This window comes from Sesamum indicum, linkage group LG3, assembly GCF_000512975.1.
Source record: "Sesamum indicum cultivar Zhongzhi No. 13 linkage group LG3, S_indicum_v1.0, whole genome shotgun sequence".
NCBI classification, from domain to species: domain Eukaryota; kingdom Viridiplantae; phylum Streptophyta; class Magnoliopsida; order Lamiales; family Pedaliaceae; genus Sesamum; species Sesamum indicum.
In genome coordinates this window covers 8,663,384-8,685,930 of record NC_026147.1, presented here as the reverse complement: position 1 = coordinate 8,685,930, position 22,547 = coordinate 8,663,384, and the positions used below count along the sequence as shown (strand labels likewise).

Sequence of the window (22,547 nt, the reverse complement as noted above, 5' to 3'; positions counted from 1 at the left end):
TCTCGGACAACAGGAAGAAAAACAGAGGTAAGAAATTGCATTTTAATTTTTATTAATTCATATAATTATATTATTCAATTAGTTCATTTATTAAATGTTGATTATATTGGGCAGTGAACTATTTAATCGGAGTATTTTATGATTTTGACTATTTAAATTAGTGTCAAATTAAATATCACAATTGTTATAAAAATGATATAGTTGGGCAATTAAATTATTTGATTTGTTAGATTTAATTATCCTTATAGTTAATTTACACAATTCCATCGGAATGATTAACCAAATATGTAATTCTATGTATTATTGTTTAATTAAATTATATAGTAATGATAAATTGATAGCACATTCATAGAATTGATTTGAAAATTATATTTAACAAATATTATGTTATTAAAGAGGAAAAATGAGAATTTAACGATAATATAACTTACGAATGTTATTAAAAACGATAGTTATAAATATATATGGGGTTTGATTAAATGAATTCTTATGAATTAGTTAATAAATTAAATATATGTTTGAGAAGCTTAGAAAATGTAGTTATTTATAAGAAAGTGGAACAGGGGTTTGGACTTTAAAATAAATAGAATATTAAAAGATTGGTGGAAAATGTACGAAGATTATATAATATTTTATTTAGAGTTTATGATATTCAATAAATATATTGATTATACGTATTATAATTTATTATAGGACGTGATGACAAGGTAGAGGGTTGAGCAGTCCCTCGTAAAACAGAAGCATTTTGGGATATAAGGTAAGTATAGCTAATTGGATTTATATATATATCTATATGTGTATTATTGTATATATTATGTATATTGGTTTCTTGGATGCCAACGTGGATTTGGCTTTATATTATTATGCGTGGCTTTCGTATATTGATTGTTTATATAATTAGTTGTGGATTATTTGCTAGATTATCATAATATTGGTGAAATTGTTACTATGTGATATGTAATGGTAATGTAGAGATATACGGGATATGATTATGTGATAATCATATAATTGATTGTTGATGAAATCAAATTGGGAGTTGTTATTGAGAAAGTGATTATCATAAAGAATAGAATGACGATTGTGAGTTGAAATAAAAGATGATGCTTACGTAGTTGGGAACACAGTCAATGGTTTATGAAACTGTGATTGATGATAATGTGATTGATAATGAGATATGAAAAATATACGATTTAAGCCAGGTACTATGGCGCGTAGGGTACCGGGGTATTCCGGGGCAGCAGGGAATATCCTGTGCTGTTAGCTACACACTGGGGTGGTGTGGGGGTATCATGTTTGTTGTGATGTCCTGTGCTATATTGCTACACAGCTGGAGTAAAAGAGTGTGGGGATATCACACAACGGGTATCCTGTGCTGTATATGATATGATGATGGCCGGCGAAATCATTGACTGATGTATACTAATTAAAGTAAGTGGGGCCCTTAAATAATAAACGATAATGTCGCATATTGTGTCATAGATTGATTCATAATTTTGAGTACGTATTACTGCTTATATTTGATGTTGCTATTGATAATGACTGTTAGTCAATGTGACTGCATGTACGTGAAATTGTTGCATGTGTATATATATAAACTGATCAGCTATACTTATTGAGTAGGCAGCTCACTCCTTGCCACGTACTTTTCAGGAGATAGGTCACACTGAGTAGTCACATTGGACTTTGAGCGATGCCGTCGTCTTTATTAGGTGGGTCAGCCGTGACTTCTAAAACTAGAGTTTTTGATTGTGGGTTGTTAAATTATATGTTTCATTCATCATGCATGAATATATTTAATTGGTTATAATAGTTATTTAAGTGCAATGAATTAATATAAACATGTATATTTAAGTAATTCCAATGAATTGATACATGTGTCTATGAATATAATAGTTCATTGTTGCATGAATATAATCAATGAAACATATATGAATTTATTTATTTTCAATACATATGTACTAAATTTGCTGAATTTAAAAAGTCTCTCTTTTAATTAATAAAATATTAATTTATCGATAATTTAATATCTCTCTAAATTAATAAAATTTCATGGTCCCAAGGTTATTAATTTATAGAGGTTTTACTGTATTTTGTTGGAGGGGGGAGTCGGTCACTTTTGTTCATGTACGATGTGATTGCTACACCATCATTACATTACATTATTGAGCCATGCACAGACAAATTTACATGTCCTTATTTTTGCTTCACATTAATAATAAGAGATGATTCATTTACATCTTTCATCTATTATTTTTTTATATAAATTATTATTATTTTTTAAAATATTACAAAATTCACCTATGTCAGTGTTTAAAATCTCAAGATGCCCTGTTGATTTAGTCAAATTTAATATAATTTTTCAGAAATAGAAAAGCTCTTAGGGTGTTTTCTATAATTACAAAAAAGTATAGGTAGTGTCAGAGTAATATATATTGGGATAAATAAAATGATCCCATAATTTTTTTTTTTATTTATATGAATTTTTAATTCATTATTTTTTTTTATTAAACCTCTATATAAAATTAGACCTTTGAATAATCAAAATATTAAATCATTCAATTAACACATAATAAAATTAATTATTAGATTATTAAGTATAAATTTTTAAATAATAAAAAATTTATGTATAATTAGACGGAACATCATAAAACGACTATGAAATTATTGCTTAAATAAATTAATTTGAGACCAATTCAAATAACACACAAATCCGTAAAGGCAGGCGTGGATGTAACTTTGTAGATTTTGACATTAACCGATACAGCAATACAATTTCAACTTTTCTTCTCTTGTTCTTTTCCACGAAAATGTCAGACCATGCACGTGAAGCTATATATACATACATACATACATACATATATACGATTTTAGCTTCGATTCAGCACCGTTTGAATGCCGATCATCGTCAAACCACCACCAATAATTTACTCATCGTCCGGCGAGTCCAATATAGCCTCACCTATCCATTTTCATCAACGGTATGTGTAGATTTACGATTCCATTCTTCTTTTTTGTTTCCGTTGGCAAGTTCGAGTAAATTCGGCCGATTTAATTAAGAAGTCATTTTATTTCGCTTATTTCTCGTAGAATGACGACTGATGCTCCTCCACCCAACGACGTCTATAATCAATTATGATTTGCCGATGATCTAAACAGGTGGTGCGATTGGACTGTATTTTTCTCAATTTTTATGTGATTTTTAGAATTGAAAGTTGATTAAATTATTGATGGTTACTGTTTCACCGTCAATAATTGTTGTCAATGCATGTGGTGCTTTCTACCACTGAAAATCGTTTCAGTTAATTCCGTATGATTTGTATTCTTCTGAGACATTTGTCGGCTATGAAGTTACTTTTTTTGCACTAAGTCAATTAGATGCTGATATTTTGAAAAAAAATACTATTTACCCTTGAAGTGTATTGTCCTTCTCCCTCTATATAATATGTTACACTCTTTATGCTATTTGCACTTTCGTTCTCTGCTTATTGCTCAACATTCTAAGAGTAGCCTGTCGAGCTTATTCTGTCGAACGTGAAGTAGTGTATTACAGTTGTTTACACATTCGAGTACTCTCATCCATCTAACATTTGGCTTTACCATTTTTTTGTTATTAAGGTATGTATCTTACTTTCGCTCACTAATCATTATCTTAAATGTTGTATTCTTCAAATTTTTAAGATGAAAAATGCTTAATCTGGTTTTGCTTCCTGTTGACGTTTGTTAGAAATGATGAATTACTTCGACTTGTTAGTTCTATGTTCTTGGATTTACGTAATCATCGAATAGTGTGTACTGTGAGGCTCGTTTGATTTAGTTTGTGATTAGCTATACGTTTTTAGTTTTTTGGTTGTCAATTCAGTTTAAGTAGGAATTAATTCCGCATTTTGTTTAGATTTTGTAGATTGGTTCTTCGTTATAACGCATCTACAATTTAGGAGTCTAGAAGATTCAATTTGTTGTTGCAACAATGTATGTTATGTACCATCTCTTGATTTTCTTCCATGTCAAACTACCAGTCACATGGAATCATGAATCTTAAACTAGGAGGATTTGTTGTATGGTCGACTCCAATGGAATTTGTAGGCCTTTCTCATCTGCATCCTTACATTTTTTTAAGTTTGAGTGGTGTTTTGTTTATTAGGATAAGTTGCACTTTTCTTTAAGTTTGAGTGGTGTTCTGTTTATCATGTATATGTCTGGATAAAAGATGCTCCGATGACTCGAACTTTGTTGTATATCTTAGTTATACATAATACTGCATGTTCAGAAAGAGAGTCATTAATTTGAATTGCTTCATTGCTACTGCGTAAATGGAGATTAAAGTAAACAACAGTATAACATGTTGAGTTATTTCGATTTATAATATTTGTATAGTATATCTATTGAAAGTAAGGTAAATTCTTCAGGATGACAAACAAAATAAAGCTAGAGTGAGAAACACTGACAATGTCATCTAGCTAAGCTCTCACACACACAACAGGGATGGAATAGTTTAAACAAAATTTCACAATATTTCTCCCAACTATTGCATGTTTGTATCCAGGTGGAAGAAAAAATAATTTCTGCTAACCACAACTCCATTATTTAATACTTGAGTTGCATTAAAAATTTAAAAAATATAAAATAATTAGCAATTCTACGCGGTTAATTCATATATTACATTATTTGAATAATGTATTTAAATTTATCACCTCGAATAGAACGTTTAACAAAAAATATTGTTAATCCATTACTAGAGTGCATTTAATTATTTATAAAAGTGTATTTACATAAATTATTTTTTTTCATTTTCGTACATATATAATTAGAAAATAATATTTATTTTAATCAACTCACAACTAAATAAATTATATATATTTTTATACATATATATATACAAATATATATAAAAGAGACATGATTTGAGAATGAACAGTATTTTTTGTCTCCCCACTACCCAATATCAAACATACCATACTTATTTTATATAATCTCCAAAAATAAATTCAAACATACACACTATCTCTAAATTATTTTTATTTATCTTTATTTTTTTCTCTCTATCTCCATAAAATACAAAAAATAAATTAAAAACAAAACCAAATACTATGTTTATTTTGAGATCTTATAAACTCTTTTTAAAAAAATTAGTCAAAATTTTCCTTTTTTATTTTTTTTTTGGTAGTGGTGGTTGGGCTCTTATTCTGTCTGGGCTACTCGTTTTTTAGGTACACCAATTTGGGGATGGCGATGGGTTTGGGTTAGATCGGATCCGAACCTGCTTCGATTGGAATGGGTTTTGAAATATTAAACAGGTATTAGATTTTAATGATTTGGATCTTGATTTTTTTATATAAAATATATTAACATATGTATAATTTATTTATACATATATATAATAGATAAACATAATATTTTTATAAATTTAAATTGTTTTATGTTTATATGACAAGCATTAAATGATGGGACTAGGAGACATTAAGACAAAACTTCCCACACATGCACAATAACTAATGTCAAAATACATACATTTCGGTTTTATAAATACCTGCCAACTACAGTAAAACCTCTATAAATTAATACTCTATAAATTAATAAACTCTCTAAAATAATAAAATCCTCCGGTCCCGACTTGGGCCTTTGTAAAAAATCATCAAATTCGATAAGATAATAAAATAATAATTTTTCAGAAAATTCCTTTATATTAGGTCCCATTAAAACTCTAAATTAATAATTCATAAATATTACAATTATAAATATTATGATAATTTACTAAAATATGAAATCTGTAATGCTTTACGCATTTGATCATTCATGGATGATTTTGCGATGCCTTTTAGATGAGAAGACATGGTTGGGTGTTATGAACTATTTTATTATCATATTGAGATTTATGTAGTATATGTTTCATTCATCATGCATGAATATATTTAATTGGTTATAATAGTTATTTAAGTGCAATGAATTAATATAAACATGTATATTTAAGTAATTCCAATGAATTGATACATGTGTCTATGAATATAATAGTTCATTGTTGCATGAATATAATCAATGAAACATATATGAATTTATTTATTTTCAATACATATGTACTAAATTTGCTGAATTTAAAAAGTCTCTCTTTTAATTAATAAAATATTAATTTATCGATAATTTAATATCTCTCTAAATTAATAAAATTTCATGGTCCCAAGGTTATTAATTTATAGAGGTTTTACTGTATTTTGTTGGAGGGGGGAGTCGGTCACTTTTGTTCATGTACGATGTGATTGCTACACCATCATTACATTACATTATTGAGCCATGCACAGACAAATTTATGTGTCCTTATTTTTGCTTCACATTAATAATAAGAGATGATTACATTTACATCTTTTATCTATTATTTTTTTTATACAAATTATCTTTAATTTTTAAAAAATTACAAAATTCACCTATGTCAGTGTTTAAAATCTCAAACTGTCCTGTTGATTTAGTCAAATTTAATATAATTTTTCAGGAATAGAAAAGCTCTTAGGGTGTTTTCTACAATTACAAAAAAGTATAGGTAGTGTCAGAGTAATATATATTGGGATGAGTAAAATGATTCCATAATTTTTTTTATTATTTATATTATTTTTTAATTTAAATTTAAATTATTTTATTATTTTTTTAAATTAAACCTTTAAATAATCAAAATATTAAATCATTCAAACATATAATAAAATTAATTATTAAATTATTAAATATAATTTTTTAAATGATAAAAAATTTATATATAATTATACGAAACCTCGTAAAACGACTATGCAATTATTGCTTAAATAAGTTAGTTTGAGGCCAATTCAAATAACACACAAATCCGTAAAGGCAGGCTTTGCAGATTTTGTCATTAACCAATAATGCAATACAATTTCAACTTTTCTTCTCCTTGTTCTTTTCCACGAAAATATCAGACCATGCACGTGAAGCTATATATACATAAGGGCTCAAATATTCACGTGGCAGGCATTGATTTGGTGAAAAGAGCATGCACTAGTTATTTATCAACACACACGTGTATATATATATATATATATATTTGTGGAAGAACAAGTATATATAATCATGTTATCTACAATTCTTATGGACAGAATTGATGAAAAGATGGGTTCATGGGGTAAGCAGTTTTCTTCATGGGGTAAGCTGTTTTCTTGCTCTCATAAATGAACTTCATTGATTGGATGTTTCTTTTAATGGCTTTTTCTTCTTTTAATTTCTTTGAACTTGATTCTGATATATCTCAGTTCATTAATGTGAACAACCAATAGCGTATATCTATATGTATATAAAGGTTAGAGTAGGATAAATATAAGTAGCTGAAGTTTGTTGTTTAGGTGCTATGTACGTTGCATTTGAAAATGCATGAACTGAGTACCTGTACTGAATTGTTGTGAAACAGGGAAAATTTCTGTGCTGCATGGAGGGATTCTTGAAATGGGATGGTCGGGCGATTTTAGGACCGTTCTTGATTGCTTGAACGTATTCGTGGCTGTTGTTTTTTATGTGGTTTTGATTGCAAAAAGGAAAAATTGTTCAAGAGAGAGCAGAAGGGATTGGTTTAAGGTAGCTGTTTCAGGTGGTTGTGCTCTTGTGAGCTTAGAGTATTTTGGGATTGTTGTGTATGCTTTGGTAATTAAACGCAAGGAATTAAGTCATTTGAAGTGGCTAGTGTTCTTTGCTAGGGGGCTAATATGGATTACATTGAGTATTTCTGTGCTCGTACGAGGATCCAAAGGGATTGCTATTCTGAAATCTGTTTGGTGGATCGTGTTTTTTCTGTTGGTTTTTGCGTTAAACGTAGTAGAGTTGGTTGAATTGCACCGCATACAGATTCTAGAGCTTGCTCCTTGGCTTGCAAATTTGTTGCTTTTCGTTTGCGGTTTGAGGGATCTATATCAGATTGTATCTCAACCGGCCTTGGACAATTGCTTCTTGGAACCTCTGCTTGTTGAGGAGTCTAAGGATGAATGTGTCAGTTTAAGCCAAGCTTCATTTCTGAGTAAATTGTCGTTTTCTTGGATAAATCCTTTGCTTCGTTTAGGAAACACTAAGCCCTTAAGTCTTGATGACATTCCTTATCTGGGATTAGAAGATGGGGCTCATATGGCCTATGGGAAGTTTAACGACGTGTGGTGCATTCTTGAGAAAGAAAAGGGCATAAACAGTTCCAAGAATTTCGTATTTTGGGCTATTGCAAAGGTTCACTGGAGGAGTTTGGTGCTGGCTGGAAGTTTGGCATTTTTTAGGACGATTGCAGTTGTGGCTAGTCCATTATTGCTTTATGCTTTTGTTAAATATTCAAATCTTGAGATGAAAAATTTGAAAGAGGGTGTTTCCTTGGTGGGATGTTTGGTGTTTCTGAAGGTCGTCGAGTCTTTGTCCTATCGTCATTTCTATTTTTACTCCAGAAGAATTGGAATGAGGATGAGATCAGCTCTGATGGTAGTTGTTTACCAGAAGCAGCTCAAGCTCTCGAGCGGTGGGAGACGAAGGCACTCAACTGGGGAGATTGTGAATTATATTGCAGTCGATGCTTATCGAATGGGAGAATTTCCAGTGTGGTTACATGTCGGGTGGACTTCAGTCGTTCAGATTTTTCTGGCTATAGCTGTTCTTTCAGGAGTCGTGGGCCTTGGCGTGCTTCCCGGCCTAGTACCATTCGTTATCTGTGGTCTCCTCAACGTGCCGTTTGCTAAACTAATTCAAATGTATCAGACTGAATTCATGATCGCTCAAGACAAGCGACTGAGGTCGTTGTCCGAGATTCTTAACAACATGAAAATAATCAAGTTGCAGTCGTGGGAATCGAATTTCAAGAGCTTGATCGAGTCCTTTCGAAAGAGCGAATTTAAATGGTTGTCCAAAACTCAGTACATGAAAGCATTTAACACACTTTTGTATTGGATGTCTCCAACAATTGTTCCTTCCGTCATTTTCTTCGGATGTGTGCTCTTCAGGAGTGCTCCATTGGATGCTGGCACTGTTTTTACAGTTTTGGCTGCATTAAGGAGCATGTCTGAGCCTGTCAGGTTCTTGCCAGAAGCTCTGTCCACTTTGATTCAGGTTAAGGTTTCCTTTGATAGGATTAACTCATTTATGCTTGAGGATGAACTCAAGCAAGAACATTTGCAAACATGTCCTACAGGAGATTCAGGCCTCATCGTTCATATACAAGGTGGTTGTTTCAGTTGGGATGCAGACACGTCTACTCCAACCCTGAGTGGAGTCTCATTGGAAGCAAGGCTAGGACAGAAGATTGCTGTTTGCGGGCCGGTTGGTTCTGGGAAGTCGTCACTTTTGTATGCAATCCTTGGCGAAATACCAAAAAAATCAGGAACTGTAAGTCATGCAACAGCAACGATTTTTACACTTATGTATGAAATTCTTGACATTGATTTTAGTAGGTCTTTGTTGGTTTGCAGGTGAGTGTTCTTGGATCAGTGGCTTATGTTTCTCAAGTTTCTTGGATTCAGAGTGGGACTGTTCGTGACAACATACTCTTTGGAAAGCCTATGGAGAAGAACAAATACGAAGAAGCCATCAGAGTTTGTGCTCTAGACAAAGATATTGAGAGTTTTGATTATGGCGATCTCACTGAGATAGGCCAGAGAGGGATTAACATGAGTGGAGGACAAAAACAGAGAATTCAGCTTGCACGAGCTGTTTACAACGATGCTGATATTTATCTTCTTGATGACCCTTTCAGTGCAGTAGATGCACATACAGCAGCAGCTCTTTTCAACGTAACAATTAGAGCATTCTTAGTTGATACACGCTCTTGTTGTGCTAGATGTTTTATCCCAACAGCTGATTGATTTGAATTGTATTATTGCAGGACTGCGTCATGACAGCTCTAGCAAAGAAGACGGTAATTCTTGTGACTCATCAAGTGGAATTCCTCAATAATGTCGATAACATTCTGGTAATGAATTTTCAGAAGAGGTTACTGCTTGTCTTTAAACATGTACTTCTAATCTTTGTTATATGATAGACGAGGTTTGTTCATATGTCTAAGGTTGTAGAAGGAGGACAAGTTACTCAATCAGGTAACTACGAGGAACTTCTGGTTGCTGGAACGACCTTTGAACAACTCGTTTCTGCTCATAAAGGCACCATAGAGTCATTCGATGCTTCATCTGGTTCAAATCAAAATGAACATCGAGCACAACATGTCGATCAGCTAAAGCAGAATAATAAGTCTTATGATAAGGAAGAAAGAGACGGGGAAATTCGAGAGAACAAAGGGATACAGTTGACAGAGGAGGAAGAGAAGGAAGTAGGAGATGTGGGCTGGAAATCTTTCTTGGATTACATTTTCATTTCAAAGGGATGGGCCTATTTTTGCTCCACCACAATAGCTCAGCTTGGTTTTGTTGCTTTTCAAGCAGCTGCAAGCTTTTGGCTAGCATTTTCCATTCAGAATTCCAAAATGAGCAGCGTCTTTATTATCGAAATTTACACTTTAATCTCATTACTTAGTGCAGTTTTTGTATATTTGAGAGCACTTTTTGCAGTTCTTTTAGGAATAAAAGCATCAGGAGCCTTTTTCTCTGGTTTCACCAACTCAATCTTCAATGCTCCCATGCTCTTCTTCGACTCCACCCCTGTCGGGAGGATACTAACGCGTGTAAGATTGATTCATACCTTCACCTTTGGGACATAAAATTTCAACAAGTAGTTGTAACAAGTCTTCTGTTTGATTTCATCCAGGCCTCATCTGATCTAAGTGTGCTAGATTTTGACCTTCCCATGGCGTTCGTATTTGTACTGGCTGCCGCAACGGAGATGCTAGCAACAATTGGCATTATGGCTTTTGTCACATGGCAAGTTTTCTTTGTTGGCATATTCGCTATGGTATCTTCAAAATACGTTCAGGTGTGTTTGAGACCTTAAATATTTAGTTACAATGAAAATCAGTATTACTTTGATCTGCTTTTCTGAACTTCCCTTTGTCTAATGAAGGGGTACTGCCAAAAATCTGCTGGTGAGCTGATGAGAATCAATGGCACTACAAAAGCTCCTGTTATGAACTACGCATCTGAGACAGCACTAGGAGTTGCTACAATACGAGCATTCAGAATGGTCGATACATTTTCATTGAACTACCTAAAACTGGTCGATATGGATGCAAAAGTTTTCCTTTCATCAAACGCCACAATGGAATGGCTTGTTTTGAGAACCGAAGCGCTTCAAAATCTCACCCTTTTCACTGCTGCCATCTTTCTAGTTTTAACTCCCAAGGGTTACATTCCTCCAGGTACGTTAGTACTGATAAATCAAACAGTTCAATATCTCTCTGCTGCATTCAATTTTTAGTGTTATTTTCTGTTGTTACAGGGCTCGTGGGACTCTCGCTTTCTTATGCATTTGCTCTAACCAGCACTCAGGTTTTTTTATCTAGATGGTATAGTAACTTAGCTAATTACATCGTCTCGGTGGAACGGATCAAACAATACATGCATATACCAGCGGAGCCTCCAGCAAGAATAGAAGACAAGAGCCCACCAACTTCATGGCCTCCAAATGGGAGAATAGAGCTGCTGGACCTAAAGGTGAGTAATCGAGCTTTTTCGTGTAATGGTATACTCAGCTTCATGAAAATGCAGATAGAGTATTCAAAACTGGAGCCCAATGCTATCATTGATTGACAATTAACAAGTTAAATTCCATTTTCATTTTTTGGATGGGCTTTAGATACGGTATCGTCCTAATGCACCAATAGTGCTGAAAGGGATCACATGCACTTTCACAGAAGGGACTAGAGTGGGAGTGGTGGGGAGGACCGGAAGTGGGAAGACGACACTAATAAGTGCTTTGTTCCGTCTGGTTGAGCCTTACAGCGGGCAAATTGTGATAGACGGAGTTGATATTTGCTCCATAGGTCTCAAGGATTTAAGGCTGAAACTCAGCATCATTCCTCAAGAGCCGACTCTTTTTAGGGGTAGCATTCGGACTAACTTGGATCCACTAGGCCTTTACTCTGATGATGAGATATGGAAGGTACTCAAATTTACTACATATAGTACTACACAAAAACTTCTAACTTTAAAAAAGCTGAGGAGAGTGAGTTTCTTGATTTTCAGGTCTTAGAGAAATGTCAGCTGAAGTCTACTATCACTAAACTCCCAAACTTGTTGGACTCTTCAGGTAACTCTAACTTCATTGCAAAGAATCACATTGAATTCTTGCATTTAGGTTGAGTGGGATCATTTTTCTGTTGAAAATTCATGCAAGCAGTGAGCGATGAAGGCGAGAACTGGAGCTTGGGGCAACGGCAGCTCTTCTGCCTCGGTAGAGTCCTTATAAAGAGGAACAGAATCCTAGTTCTTGATGAGGCAACAGCCTCAATCGACTCAGCCACGGATGCCATCCTGCAGAGAATAATCAGAGAGGAATTTGCTAACTGTACAGTGATAACCGTGGCTCACAGAGTTCCAACCGTAATAGACAGCGACATGGTCATGGTCCTCTCCTACGGTACATAGACCCTCCGTTTTTCGTTTCATTTCGCTGCACAAAAAACAACTAAAATTGATCATTCCTTTGCTCTTTGTCTTCCTTTATCCTGCAGGGAAGTTGGTGGAGTATGATGAACCTTCAAAGCTTATGGAGACTACTTCTTTCTTTTCCAAGCTTGTGACAGAATATTGGTCAAGTTGCAGAAGGGATTAGTAATGTTATTCCGACGTATATCCAAGAACATAAAGTAAGAAAGAAATTAAACCAGAGATTATGAAACTAAAGTAGCATAAACTAGTGTACGAGGTGCTTTGATAGGAACGAACGTCGAGCATAACATAAAATTGCATAGGATTACATGAAAACCGCTCGATGATTAAGTCAGTAGTGGTTTCAAGAGGACTGAATAGGTCATTCTCAAGATTTATGGATGCAATAAATGAGGAAACATGTTTGGTATTTGTATTGGATTCTTATAAGTTTGGCTGATTGTATACTCTTGATGTGGTTTCTGAATTGTATGGTATCAATGATCCTTAATCTAGGTCAGGGCCGGATCGGAGCTGGGTAGGGTCAATCTGGGTACTATTTCAATTTGTGTGAAAATTTAGATACCCTACTCCTGTTTCTAACATTTTCTTGGTTTGGCTTAGATGTATTTTTGATTCGTAATTCAGGTTTGACGTTTTTTTCTTTAATTTTTTATGTAGTATTATTTATTTTTTAGTTTCAATCTTTTTCTCCGTCAAATTTCAAATTTTTCATCGAAAAAATGCATATGCATCTTACTTAACCTTTTAATATTAGGACTATTATTTTTATTTGCCTACTTTTGCTAAATTTCTATCTTTAATTTTTTATGATAGCATTTTAATTCTTCATTTTTTTAAATTTTATGATTTTAATTAGTTTTTTGCTGGATTTCCAACCGACAAACTAAACAGTGCACACCCCATCCTAGTAATTCTATTTGCAACTTGCACATGTAATTTGGACTATATTTAGGCCTTTCTAAATTTGGCAATTTGCACTGCAAATGACGTACAACACTTAAATCAATACCAACCGTATTTTTTATTTTAAATTTTAATTGCATTTTTTCAAATAAGTGATAATTATATGCAAGTATATGATTTTTTTTTTTTTTGCAAAATTAATTGGGATTAAATCAAATTAACCCGAACAAAAATTGCATCATTTGGTGTTTGGAAAAATGCTATTTATGTTTTCATTAATTTTTCCTTTTATTTTTCATTATTACTTGTAATAATATTTCTTCTTAAAATTTGTACCCATATTAACCATGAATCGTTATGTCCCAAATGATATCATCATTATATGTTAATCTAATAATTTATAAATAATTTAAATATAAATTCACATGAATAACATCAAATTTTCACTTAACAATTATGTGGGAAGGTTCCTCCCAACAATTTAGTTCTTGATTACAAGTTTGTGAGTCGGGCTTCACTGATTTCTTCATATTACTTCAGATGTTATGAGTTCGAACTTTGTTTTATGCGTGGGATGTTGTATTTACTATAATAGCAACGAATATAACGTATAAAGACGTATAGGGGTAACTTAGTCATCAAAAAATTAACTTGACTTGTAATAAATCAATTATAATAAGTCAATTGAGAGTAAATATTTATTTTTATCTGATTTATTTTTGTTAATATTAGCGAATTCAGTTAATTTTGAGTTAACGAAAGTATTTATTTATTAGATGGAAGGAAATCTAAGGGATGCTGAATGTAATTTTCTAAACTATATAAATATGCATATAACTATATTAAATTTTAAGAGAAAAGAGTGTAATTATCCCTGAAAAAAATATTTTTATTTAAATAAAGATGGAAATAAATGGTGTGGATCAATGTATTATTGTAGCTCCCATTATATCAGTTTCTCTTCCCCGAAAGAGTTGGAGAGATGATTGCATTATCTCCGGTGAGTTTTGTACGCACGAACACGATTGCTATTGTCAGTTGTCAAATGATCACAAATCGTTAAATCCTTATCCTGTGGGCCTCCACACTGGATTTACATAATTGGGCCCTAATAGTTGTCTGTTTTGCAGTACTCTATTGGGCCTCAATTCTGAATTTAGTGGTTAATCCATTAAAGTAGGCCCGTTTGAAGAATAAATATGCTAACATTTCCATTTCATATTTTTATTAGTTAATGTTTTATATTAAAATGTAGTGTTAATTTAATATAATTCTAACGGGAAACTTTTTAAACATATTTTTACTCTAATTACTCTTTTAAAATCTGAAAATTGAAAATAAAGATACAAACCAACAGGATTGAATCGAATAAATTATCGGATTAATAGATCGTTGGCCGGACTGAATTGAAAAAATAAATTGATCTGAACTTATTATATATCTAATTTTATTTTAAAAATAAGCTCCTGAAGTATTTGGGTAAAATAAGACGTTAAAACTTATAAGATGTTAGGGTGTTGGCCTAATAAGGTCTTTAATTAGTAAGATGATTAAAATGGACATGTATACCATTATAATCAAATGATATTTTATTTTTTAATATATTTTTTTTAAATAGTACTCATTAATTTAATTTTAAATAAAAATTTAATAAGTAATCTTTCTACAATAACAAAAAAAAGACGAATTATTACCTAAACTTTTGAATAAAATAATATATATATATATAAATATAGATTCATGCTAGTCGAATATTAATATAAATATATAATTGATGTTTGTTAATCCGATGATTATTTCTAGTTGTATAATTTATAATGTCTTGAATTTTATATTTTTTAGTAAACATAATATCAATATCAATCTTATTTTTACTTAACTACAATAATTTATTATTAAATAATAAAATATTTTCTCTTTATCAAATATTAGAAAAATTAAATAGCAAAGAAGGATATTTTAGTCTTTGATATATTAATTTTATATAGCTTATAAGATGTTATAAAATTCAAAACTTTAATTTATTCTAGTCTTTATTTTATATTATTTTTTTATCAAAAAATTAGTCAAATATTTCCTTTTTTATTTATTTTTTGGTAGTGGTGGTTGGGCTTTTATTCTGCCTGGGCTACTCGTTTTTTAGGTACACCAATTTGGGGATGGCGATGGGTTTGGGTTAGACTCGGATCCAAACTTGCTTTGATTGGAATGTGTTTTGAAATATTAAACATGTATCAGATTTTAATGATTTGGATCTTGAATTTTTTTTTATATAAAATATATTAACATATGTATAATTTATTTATACATATATATATAATAGATAAACTTAATATTTTTATAAATTTAAATTATTTTATGTTTATATAAGTACATATATTTGAATATTTCAATGTGTAAATATAAATTTGCAAAAAGGATGTCAATAATATTATTATCTCATATTTATATTATTTTAAAAGGATATAGATATTTATAATAGGTGGATGGTGCAGATTGCGATAAATAATGAGAGACAAAACGACTCTAACTTGACAATTTTGTTGATATGCACTCAACCAAGAAAGCACGCTTCTTGAGTGGTTGAAAAGTGTTTCAAAATGAAATCACGCTTCTTGAGTTGTTGAAAAGTATTTGAACATGACAAGCATTAAATGATGGGATTAGGAGAGATTAAGACAAAACTTCCCACACATGCATAATTACTAATGTTAAAATACATACATTTCGGTTTTATAAATACCTGCCAACTATTTTGTTGGAGGGGGGACTTTTGTTCATGTACGATGTGATTGCTACACCATCATTACATTACATTATTGAGCCATACACATGCAAACTCATGTGACGTGGTTTTTGCTGATATTAATAATTTTTTAGGAATAGAAAAGCTCTTAGAGTGTTTTCTACAATTACAAAAAAGTATATGTAGTATTAGAGTAATATATATGGGATGAATAAAATGATCCCATAATTTTTTTATTATTTGTATTAATTTTTAATTCTAACTTAAATTATTTTATTATTTTTTTTAAATTAAACCTTTCAATAATCAAAATGTTAAATCATTCAAATAACATATAATAAAATTAATTATTAGATTATCAAATATAATTTTTTAAATAATAAAAAATTTATATATAATTACACGTAACCTCATAAAACGACTTTGCAATTATTGCTTAAATAAATTAATTTGAGACCAATTCAACACACACGTGTGTATATATATATATATATATATATATGTGTGTGTGTGTGTGTGTGGAAGAACAAGTATATATACTTATGTTATCTACAATTCTTATGGACGGAATTAATGAAAAGATGGGTTCATGGGGTAAGCAGTTTTCTTTATGGGGTAAGCTGTTTTCTTGCTCTCATAAATGAACTTCATTGATTGGATGTTCCGTTTAATGACTTTTTCTTTTAATTTCTTTGAACTTGATTATGATATATCTCAGTTCATTAATGTGAACAACCAATAGCGTAAATCTATACGTATATAAAGGTTGGAGTAGGATAAATATAAGTAGCTGAAGTTTGTTGTTTAGGTGCTATGTACGTTGCATTTGAAAATGCATGAATTGAGTACCTGTACTGAATTGTTGTGAACAGGGAAAATTTCTGTGCTGCATGGAGGGATTCTTGAAATGGGATGATCGGGCGATTTTAGGACCGTTCTTGATTGCTTGAACGTATTCGTGGCTGTTGTTTTTTATGTGGTTTTGATTGTAAAAAGGATAAGTTGTTCAAGAGAGAGCAGAAGGGATTGGTTTAAGGTAACTGTTTCTGGTGGTTGTGCTCTTGTGAGCTTAGAGTATTTTGGGATTGTTGTGTATGCTTTGGTAGTTAAACGCAAGGAATTAAGTCATTTGAAGTGGCTAGTGTTCTTTGCTAGGGGGCTAATATGGATTACATTGAGTATTTCTGTGCTCGTACGAGGATCTAAAGGGATTGCTCTTCTGAAATCCGTTTGGTGGATCATGTTTTTTCTGTTGGTTTCTGCGTTAAACATAGTAGAGTTGGTTGAATTGCACGCCATACAGATTCTAGAGCTTGCTCCTTGGCTTGCAAATTTGTTGCTTTTCGTTTGCGGTTTGAGGGATCTATATCAAATTGTATCTCAACCGGCCTTGGACAATTGCTTCTTGGAACTGGTGCTTGCTGAGGAGTCTTGAGGAATATGTCGGTTTAAGCCAAGCTTCGTTTCTAAGTAAATTGTCATTTTCTTGGATAAATCCATTGCTTCGTTTAGGAAACACTAAGCCTTTAAGTCTTGATGACATTCCTTATCTGGGATTAGAAGATGGGGCCCTTATGGCCTATGATAAGTTTAACGATGTGTGGTGCGTTCTTCAAAAAGAAAAGGGCATAAACAGTTCCAAGAATTTCGTATTTTGGGCTATTGCAAAGGTACACTGGAGGAGTTTGGTGCTGGCTGGAAGTTTAGCATTTTTTAGGACGATTGCTGTTGTGGCTAGTCCACTATTGCTTTATGCTTTTGTTAGATATTCAAATCTTGAGATGAAAAATCTGAAAGAGGGTGTTTCCTTGGTGGGGTGTTTGGTGTTTTTGAAGGTCGTCGAGTTTTTATGCTATCGGCATTTCTATTTCTATTCTAGAAGAATTGGAATGAGGATGAGATCAGCTCCGATGGTAGCTGTTTACCAGAAGCAGTTTAAGCTCTCGAGCGGTGGGAGACGAAGGCACTCAACTGGGGAGATTGTGAATTATATTGCAGTCGATGCTTATCGAATGGGAGAATTTCCAGTGTGGTTGCATGTCGGGTGGGTTTCAGTCGTTCAAACTTTCCTGGCCATAGCTGTTCTTTCTGGAGTTGTGGGCCTTGGCGTGTTTCCCGGCCTAGTACCATTCGTCATCTGTGGTCTCCTCAATGTGCCATTTGCTAAACTAATTCAAAAGTATCAGACTGAATTCATGATCGCTCAGGACAAGCGACTGAGGTCGTTGTTCGAGATTCTTAACAACATGAAAATAATTAAGTTGCAGTCGTGGGAATCGAATTTCAAGAGCTTGATCGAGTCATTTCAAAAATGCGACTTTAAATGGTTGTCCAAAACTCAGTACATTAAAGCATTTAATACGCTTTTGTATTGGATGTCTCCAACAATTGTTCCTTCCGTCATTTTCTTCGGATGTGTGCTCCTCACGACTGCTCCATTAGATGCTGGCACTATTTTTACAGTCTTGGCTGCATTAAGGAGCATGTCTGAGCCTGTCAGGTTCTTGCCTGAAGCTCTGTCCACTTTGATTCAGGTTAAGGTTTCCTTTGATACGATTAACTCATTTATGCTTGAAGATGAACTCAGGCAAGAAGATTTGCAAATATCTCCTACAGGAGATCCAGGGCTCATCGTTCATATACAAGGTGGTTGTTTTAGTTGGGATGCAGACACGTCTACACCAACCCTGAGCGGTGTCTCATTGGAAGCAAGGCCAGGACAGAAGATTGTTGTTTGCTGGCCGGTTGGTTCTGGGAAGTCGTCACTTTTGTATGCAATCCTTGGCGAAATACCAAAAAAATCAGGAACTATAAGTCATGCAACGGAAATGACTTTTACACTTATGTATGAAATTCTTGACATTGATTTTAGTAAGTCTTTGTTGGTTTGCTGGTGAGTGTTCTTGGATCAGTGGCTTATGTTTCTCAAGCTTCTTGGATTCAGAGTGGGATTGTTCGTGACAACATACTCTTTGGAAAGCCTATGGAGAAGAAAAAATACGAAGAAGCCATCAGAGTTTGTGCTCTAGACAAAGATATTGAGAGTTTTGATTATGGCGATCTCATTGAGATAGGCCAGAGAGGGCTTAACATGAGTGGAGGGCAAAACAAGAGAATTCAGCTTGCACGAGCTGTTTACAATGACGCTGATATTTATCTTCTTGATGACCCTTTCAGTGCAGTAGATGGACATACAACAGCAGTTCTTTTCAACGTAACAATTAGAGTTTTCTTAGTCGATAAACGTTATTGTTGTGCTAGTTATTTTTCCCAACAGTTGATTGATTTGAATTGTATTATTGCAGGACTGCGTCATGACAGCTCTAGCAAAGAAGACGGTAATTCTTGTGACTCATCAAGTGAAGTTCCTCAGTAATGTCGATAACATTCTGGTAATGAATTTTCAGAAGAGGTTACTGCTTGTCTTGAAACATGTACTTGTAATCTTCGTAATATGATAGACAAGATTTGTTAATATGTCTTAGGTTGTCGAAGGAGGACAAGTTACTCAATCAGTTAACTACTCGGAACTTCTGGTTGCTGAAACGACCTTTGAACAACTCGTTTATGCTCATAAAGGCACCATAAAGTCATTCGATGCTTCATCTGGTTCAAATCAAAACGAACATCGAGCACAACATGACGATCAGCTAGAGCAGAATAATAAGTCTTATGGTAAGGAAGAAAGAGACGGGGAAATTCGAGAGAACAAAGGGATACAGTTGACGGGGGAGGAAGAGAAGGAAGTAGGAGATGTGGGTTGGAAAACTTTCGTGGAGTACATTTTCATTTCAAAGGGATGGGCCTATTTTTGCTCCACCACAGTAGCTCAGCTTGGTTTTGTTGCTTTTCAGGCAGCTGCAAGCTTCTGGCTAGCATTTTCCATTCAGAATTCCAAAATGAGCAGCGTCTTTATTATCGAAATTTACACTTTAATCTCATTACTTAGTGCAGTTTTCGTATATTTGAGATCACTTTTTGCAGTTCTTTTAGGAATAAAAGCATCAGGAGCCTTTTTCTCTGGTTTCACCAACTCAATGTTCAATGCTCCCATGCTCTTCTTCTACTCCACCCTGTCGGGAGGATACTAACGCGTGTAAGATACATTCATACTTTCACCTTTGGGACATAAAATTTCAACAAGTGGTTGTAACAAGTCTTCTATTTGATTTCATCCAGGCCTCATCTGATCTAAGTGTGCTAGATTTTGACCTTCCCATTGCGTTTGTATTTGTACTGGCTGGCGCAACAGAGATGCTAGCAACAATTGGCATTATGGCTTCCGTCACATGGCAAGTTTTCTTTGTTGGCATATTCGCTATGGTATCTTCAAAATACGTTCAGGTGTGTTTGAGACCTCAAATATTTAGTTACAATGAAAATCAGTATTACTTTGATCTGCTTTTCTGAACTTCCCTTTGTCTAATGAAGGGGTACTGCCAAAAATCTGCTGGTGAGCTGATGAGAATCAATGGCACTACAAAAGCTCCTATTATGAACTACGCATCTGAGACAGCACTAGGAGTTGCCACAATACGAGCATTCAAAATGGTCAATAGATTTTCATCGGACTACCTAAAACTGATCGATATGGATGCAAAAGTTTTCCTTTCATCAAACGCCACAATGGAATGGCTTGTTTTGAGAATCGAAGCGCTTCAAAATCTCACCCTTTTCACTGCTGCCATCTTTCTAGTTTTAACTCCCAAGGGTTACATTCCTCCAGGTGTGTTAGTACTGTTAAATCAAACAGTTCAATATCTCTCTATTGCATTCAATTTTTAGTGTTATTTTATGTTGTTACAGGGCTCGTGGGACTCTCGCTTTCTTATGCATTTGCTCTAAGCACCACTCAAGTATTTTTATCTAGATGGTATAGTAACTTAGCTAATTACATCGTCTCGGTGGAACGGATCAAACAATACATGCATATACCAGCGGAGCCTCCAATAATAATAGAAGACAAGAGGCCACCAACTTCATGGCCTCCAAATGGGATAATAGAGCTGCTGGACCTAAAGGTGAGTAATCGAGCTTTTTCGTGTAATGGTATACTCAGCTTCATGAAAATGCAGATGGAGTATTCAAAACTGGAGCCAAATGCTATCATTGATCGACAATTAACAAGTTAAATTCCATTTTCATTTTTTTGGATGTGCTTTAGATACGGTATCGTCCTATTGCACCAATAGTGCTGAAAGGGATCACATGCACTTTCACAGAAGGGACTAGAGTGGGAGTGGTGGGGAGGACCGGAAGTGGGAAGACGACACTAATCAGTGCTTTGTTCCGTCTGGTTGAGCCTTACAGCAGGCAAATTGTGATAGACGGAGTTGATATTTGCTCCATAGGTCTCAAGGATTTAAGGCTGAAACTCAGCATCATTCCTCAAGAGCCGACTCTTTTCAGGGGTAGCATTCGGACTAACTTGAATCCACTAGGCCTTTACTCTGATGATGAGATATGGAAGGTACTTAAATTTACTGCATATAGTACTGCACAGAAACTTCTAACTTTAAAAAGGTTGAAGAGAGTGAGTTTCTTGATTTTCAGGCCTTAGAGAAATGCCAACTGAAGTCTACTATCACTAAACTCCCAAACTTGCTGGACTCTTCAGGTAAGTCCAACTTCATTGCAAAGAATCACATTGAAATCTTTCATTTAGGTTAATTGGGATCATTTTTCTGTTGAAAATTCATGCAAGCAGTGAGCGATGAAGGGGAGAACTGGAGCCTGGGGCAACGGCAGCTCTTCTGCCTCGGTAGAGTCCTTCTAAAGAGGAATAGGATCCTAGTTCTTGACGAGGCAACAGCCTCAATCGACTCAGCCACGGATGCCATCCTGCAGAGAATAATCAGAGAGGAATTTGCTAACTGTACAGTAATAACCGTGGCTCACAGAGTTCCAACCGTTATAGATAGCGACATGGTCATGGTCCTCTCCTACGGTACATACACCCTCCATTTTTTGTTGCACAAAAAACAACTAAAATTGATCATTCATTTGCTCTTCATCTTCCTTTATCCTGCAGGAAAGTTGGTGGAGTATGATGAACCTTCAAAGCTTATGGAGACTACTTCTTTCTTTTCCAAGCTTGTGACAGAATATTGGTCAAGTTGCAGAAGGGACTAATAATGTTATTTCGACGTATATCCAAGAACATGAAGCAAGAAAGAAATTAAAACAGAGATTATGAAACTAAAGTATAGCATAAACCAGTGTACGAGGTACTTTGATAGGAACGAACGTCGAGCCTAATATAAAATTGCATAGAATTACGTGAAAACCGTTCGATGATTAAGTGAGTAGTGGTTTCAAGAGGACTGAGTAGGTCATCCTCAAGATTTAAAGATGCAATAAATGAAGAAGCATGTTTGATATTT

At 33.8% G+C, this 22,547-nt stretch overlaps 1 protein-coding gene and 1 pseudogene across 7 annotated transcripts; both read left to right on the top strand.

Moving 5' to 3' along the window:
• Positions 2,723-13,114, top strand: LOC105157729 (ABC transporter C family member 8-like). Of its 7 annotated transcripts, none has more exons than XM_020692192.1 (15): positions 2,725-2,978; positions 3,088-3,156; positions 5,208-5,294; positions 7,095-7,141; positions 7,403-9,342; positions 9,426-9,746; positions 9,839-9,925; positions 10,019-10,630; positions 10,714-10,878; positions 10,966-11,260; positions 11,341-11,555; positions 11,698-12,003; positions 12,087-12,150; positions 12,241-12,480; positions 12,575-13,114. In XM_020692192.1, the coding sequence occupies exons 3-15, from the start codon at positions 5,272-5,274 to the stop codon at positions 12,673-12,675; spliced, it is 4,416 nt and encodes a 1,471-aa protein (XP_020547851.1). In that variant the 5' UTR covers positions 2,725-2,978; positions 3,088-3,156; positions 5,208-5,271; the 3' UTR covers positions 12,676-13,114. The 7 variants fall into 7 exon arrangements, 6 of the variants coding, with proteins under 6 accessions (XP_020547851.1, XP_011072485.1, XP_011072484.1 ...); XM_011074183.2 differs by having other exon boundaries at positions 3,088-3,615; positions 7,095-7,120; XM_011074182.2 differs by having other exon boundaries at positions 3,088-3,615.
• On the top strand, positions 17,081-22,296 carry LOC105157839 (annotated as a pseudogene).

Excerpts from the sequence above, each read along its gene's own strand:
- LOC105157729 (XM_020692192.1), top strand. The coding sequence starts at position 5,272 with ATGGGTTTTGAAATATTAAACAG. Across the intron at positions 9,343-9,425 it reads TACCAAAAAAATCAGGAACT|GTGAGTGTTCTTGGATCAGT; the intron begins GTAAGTCATGCA and ends GTTGGTTTGCAG. Across the intron at positions 10,879-10,965 it reads TATCTTCAAAATACGTTCAG|GGGTACTGCCAAAAATCTGC; the intron begins GTGTGTTTGAGA and ends TGTCTAATGAAG.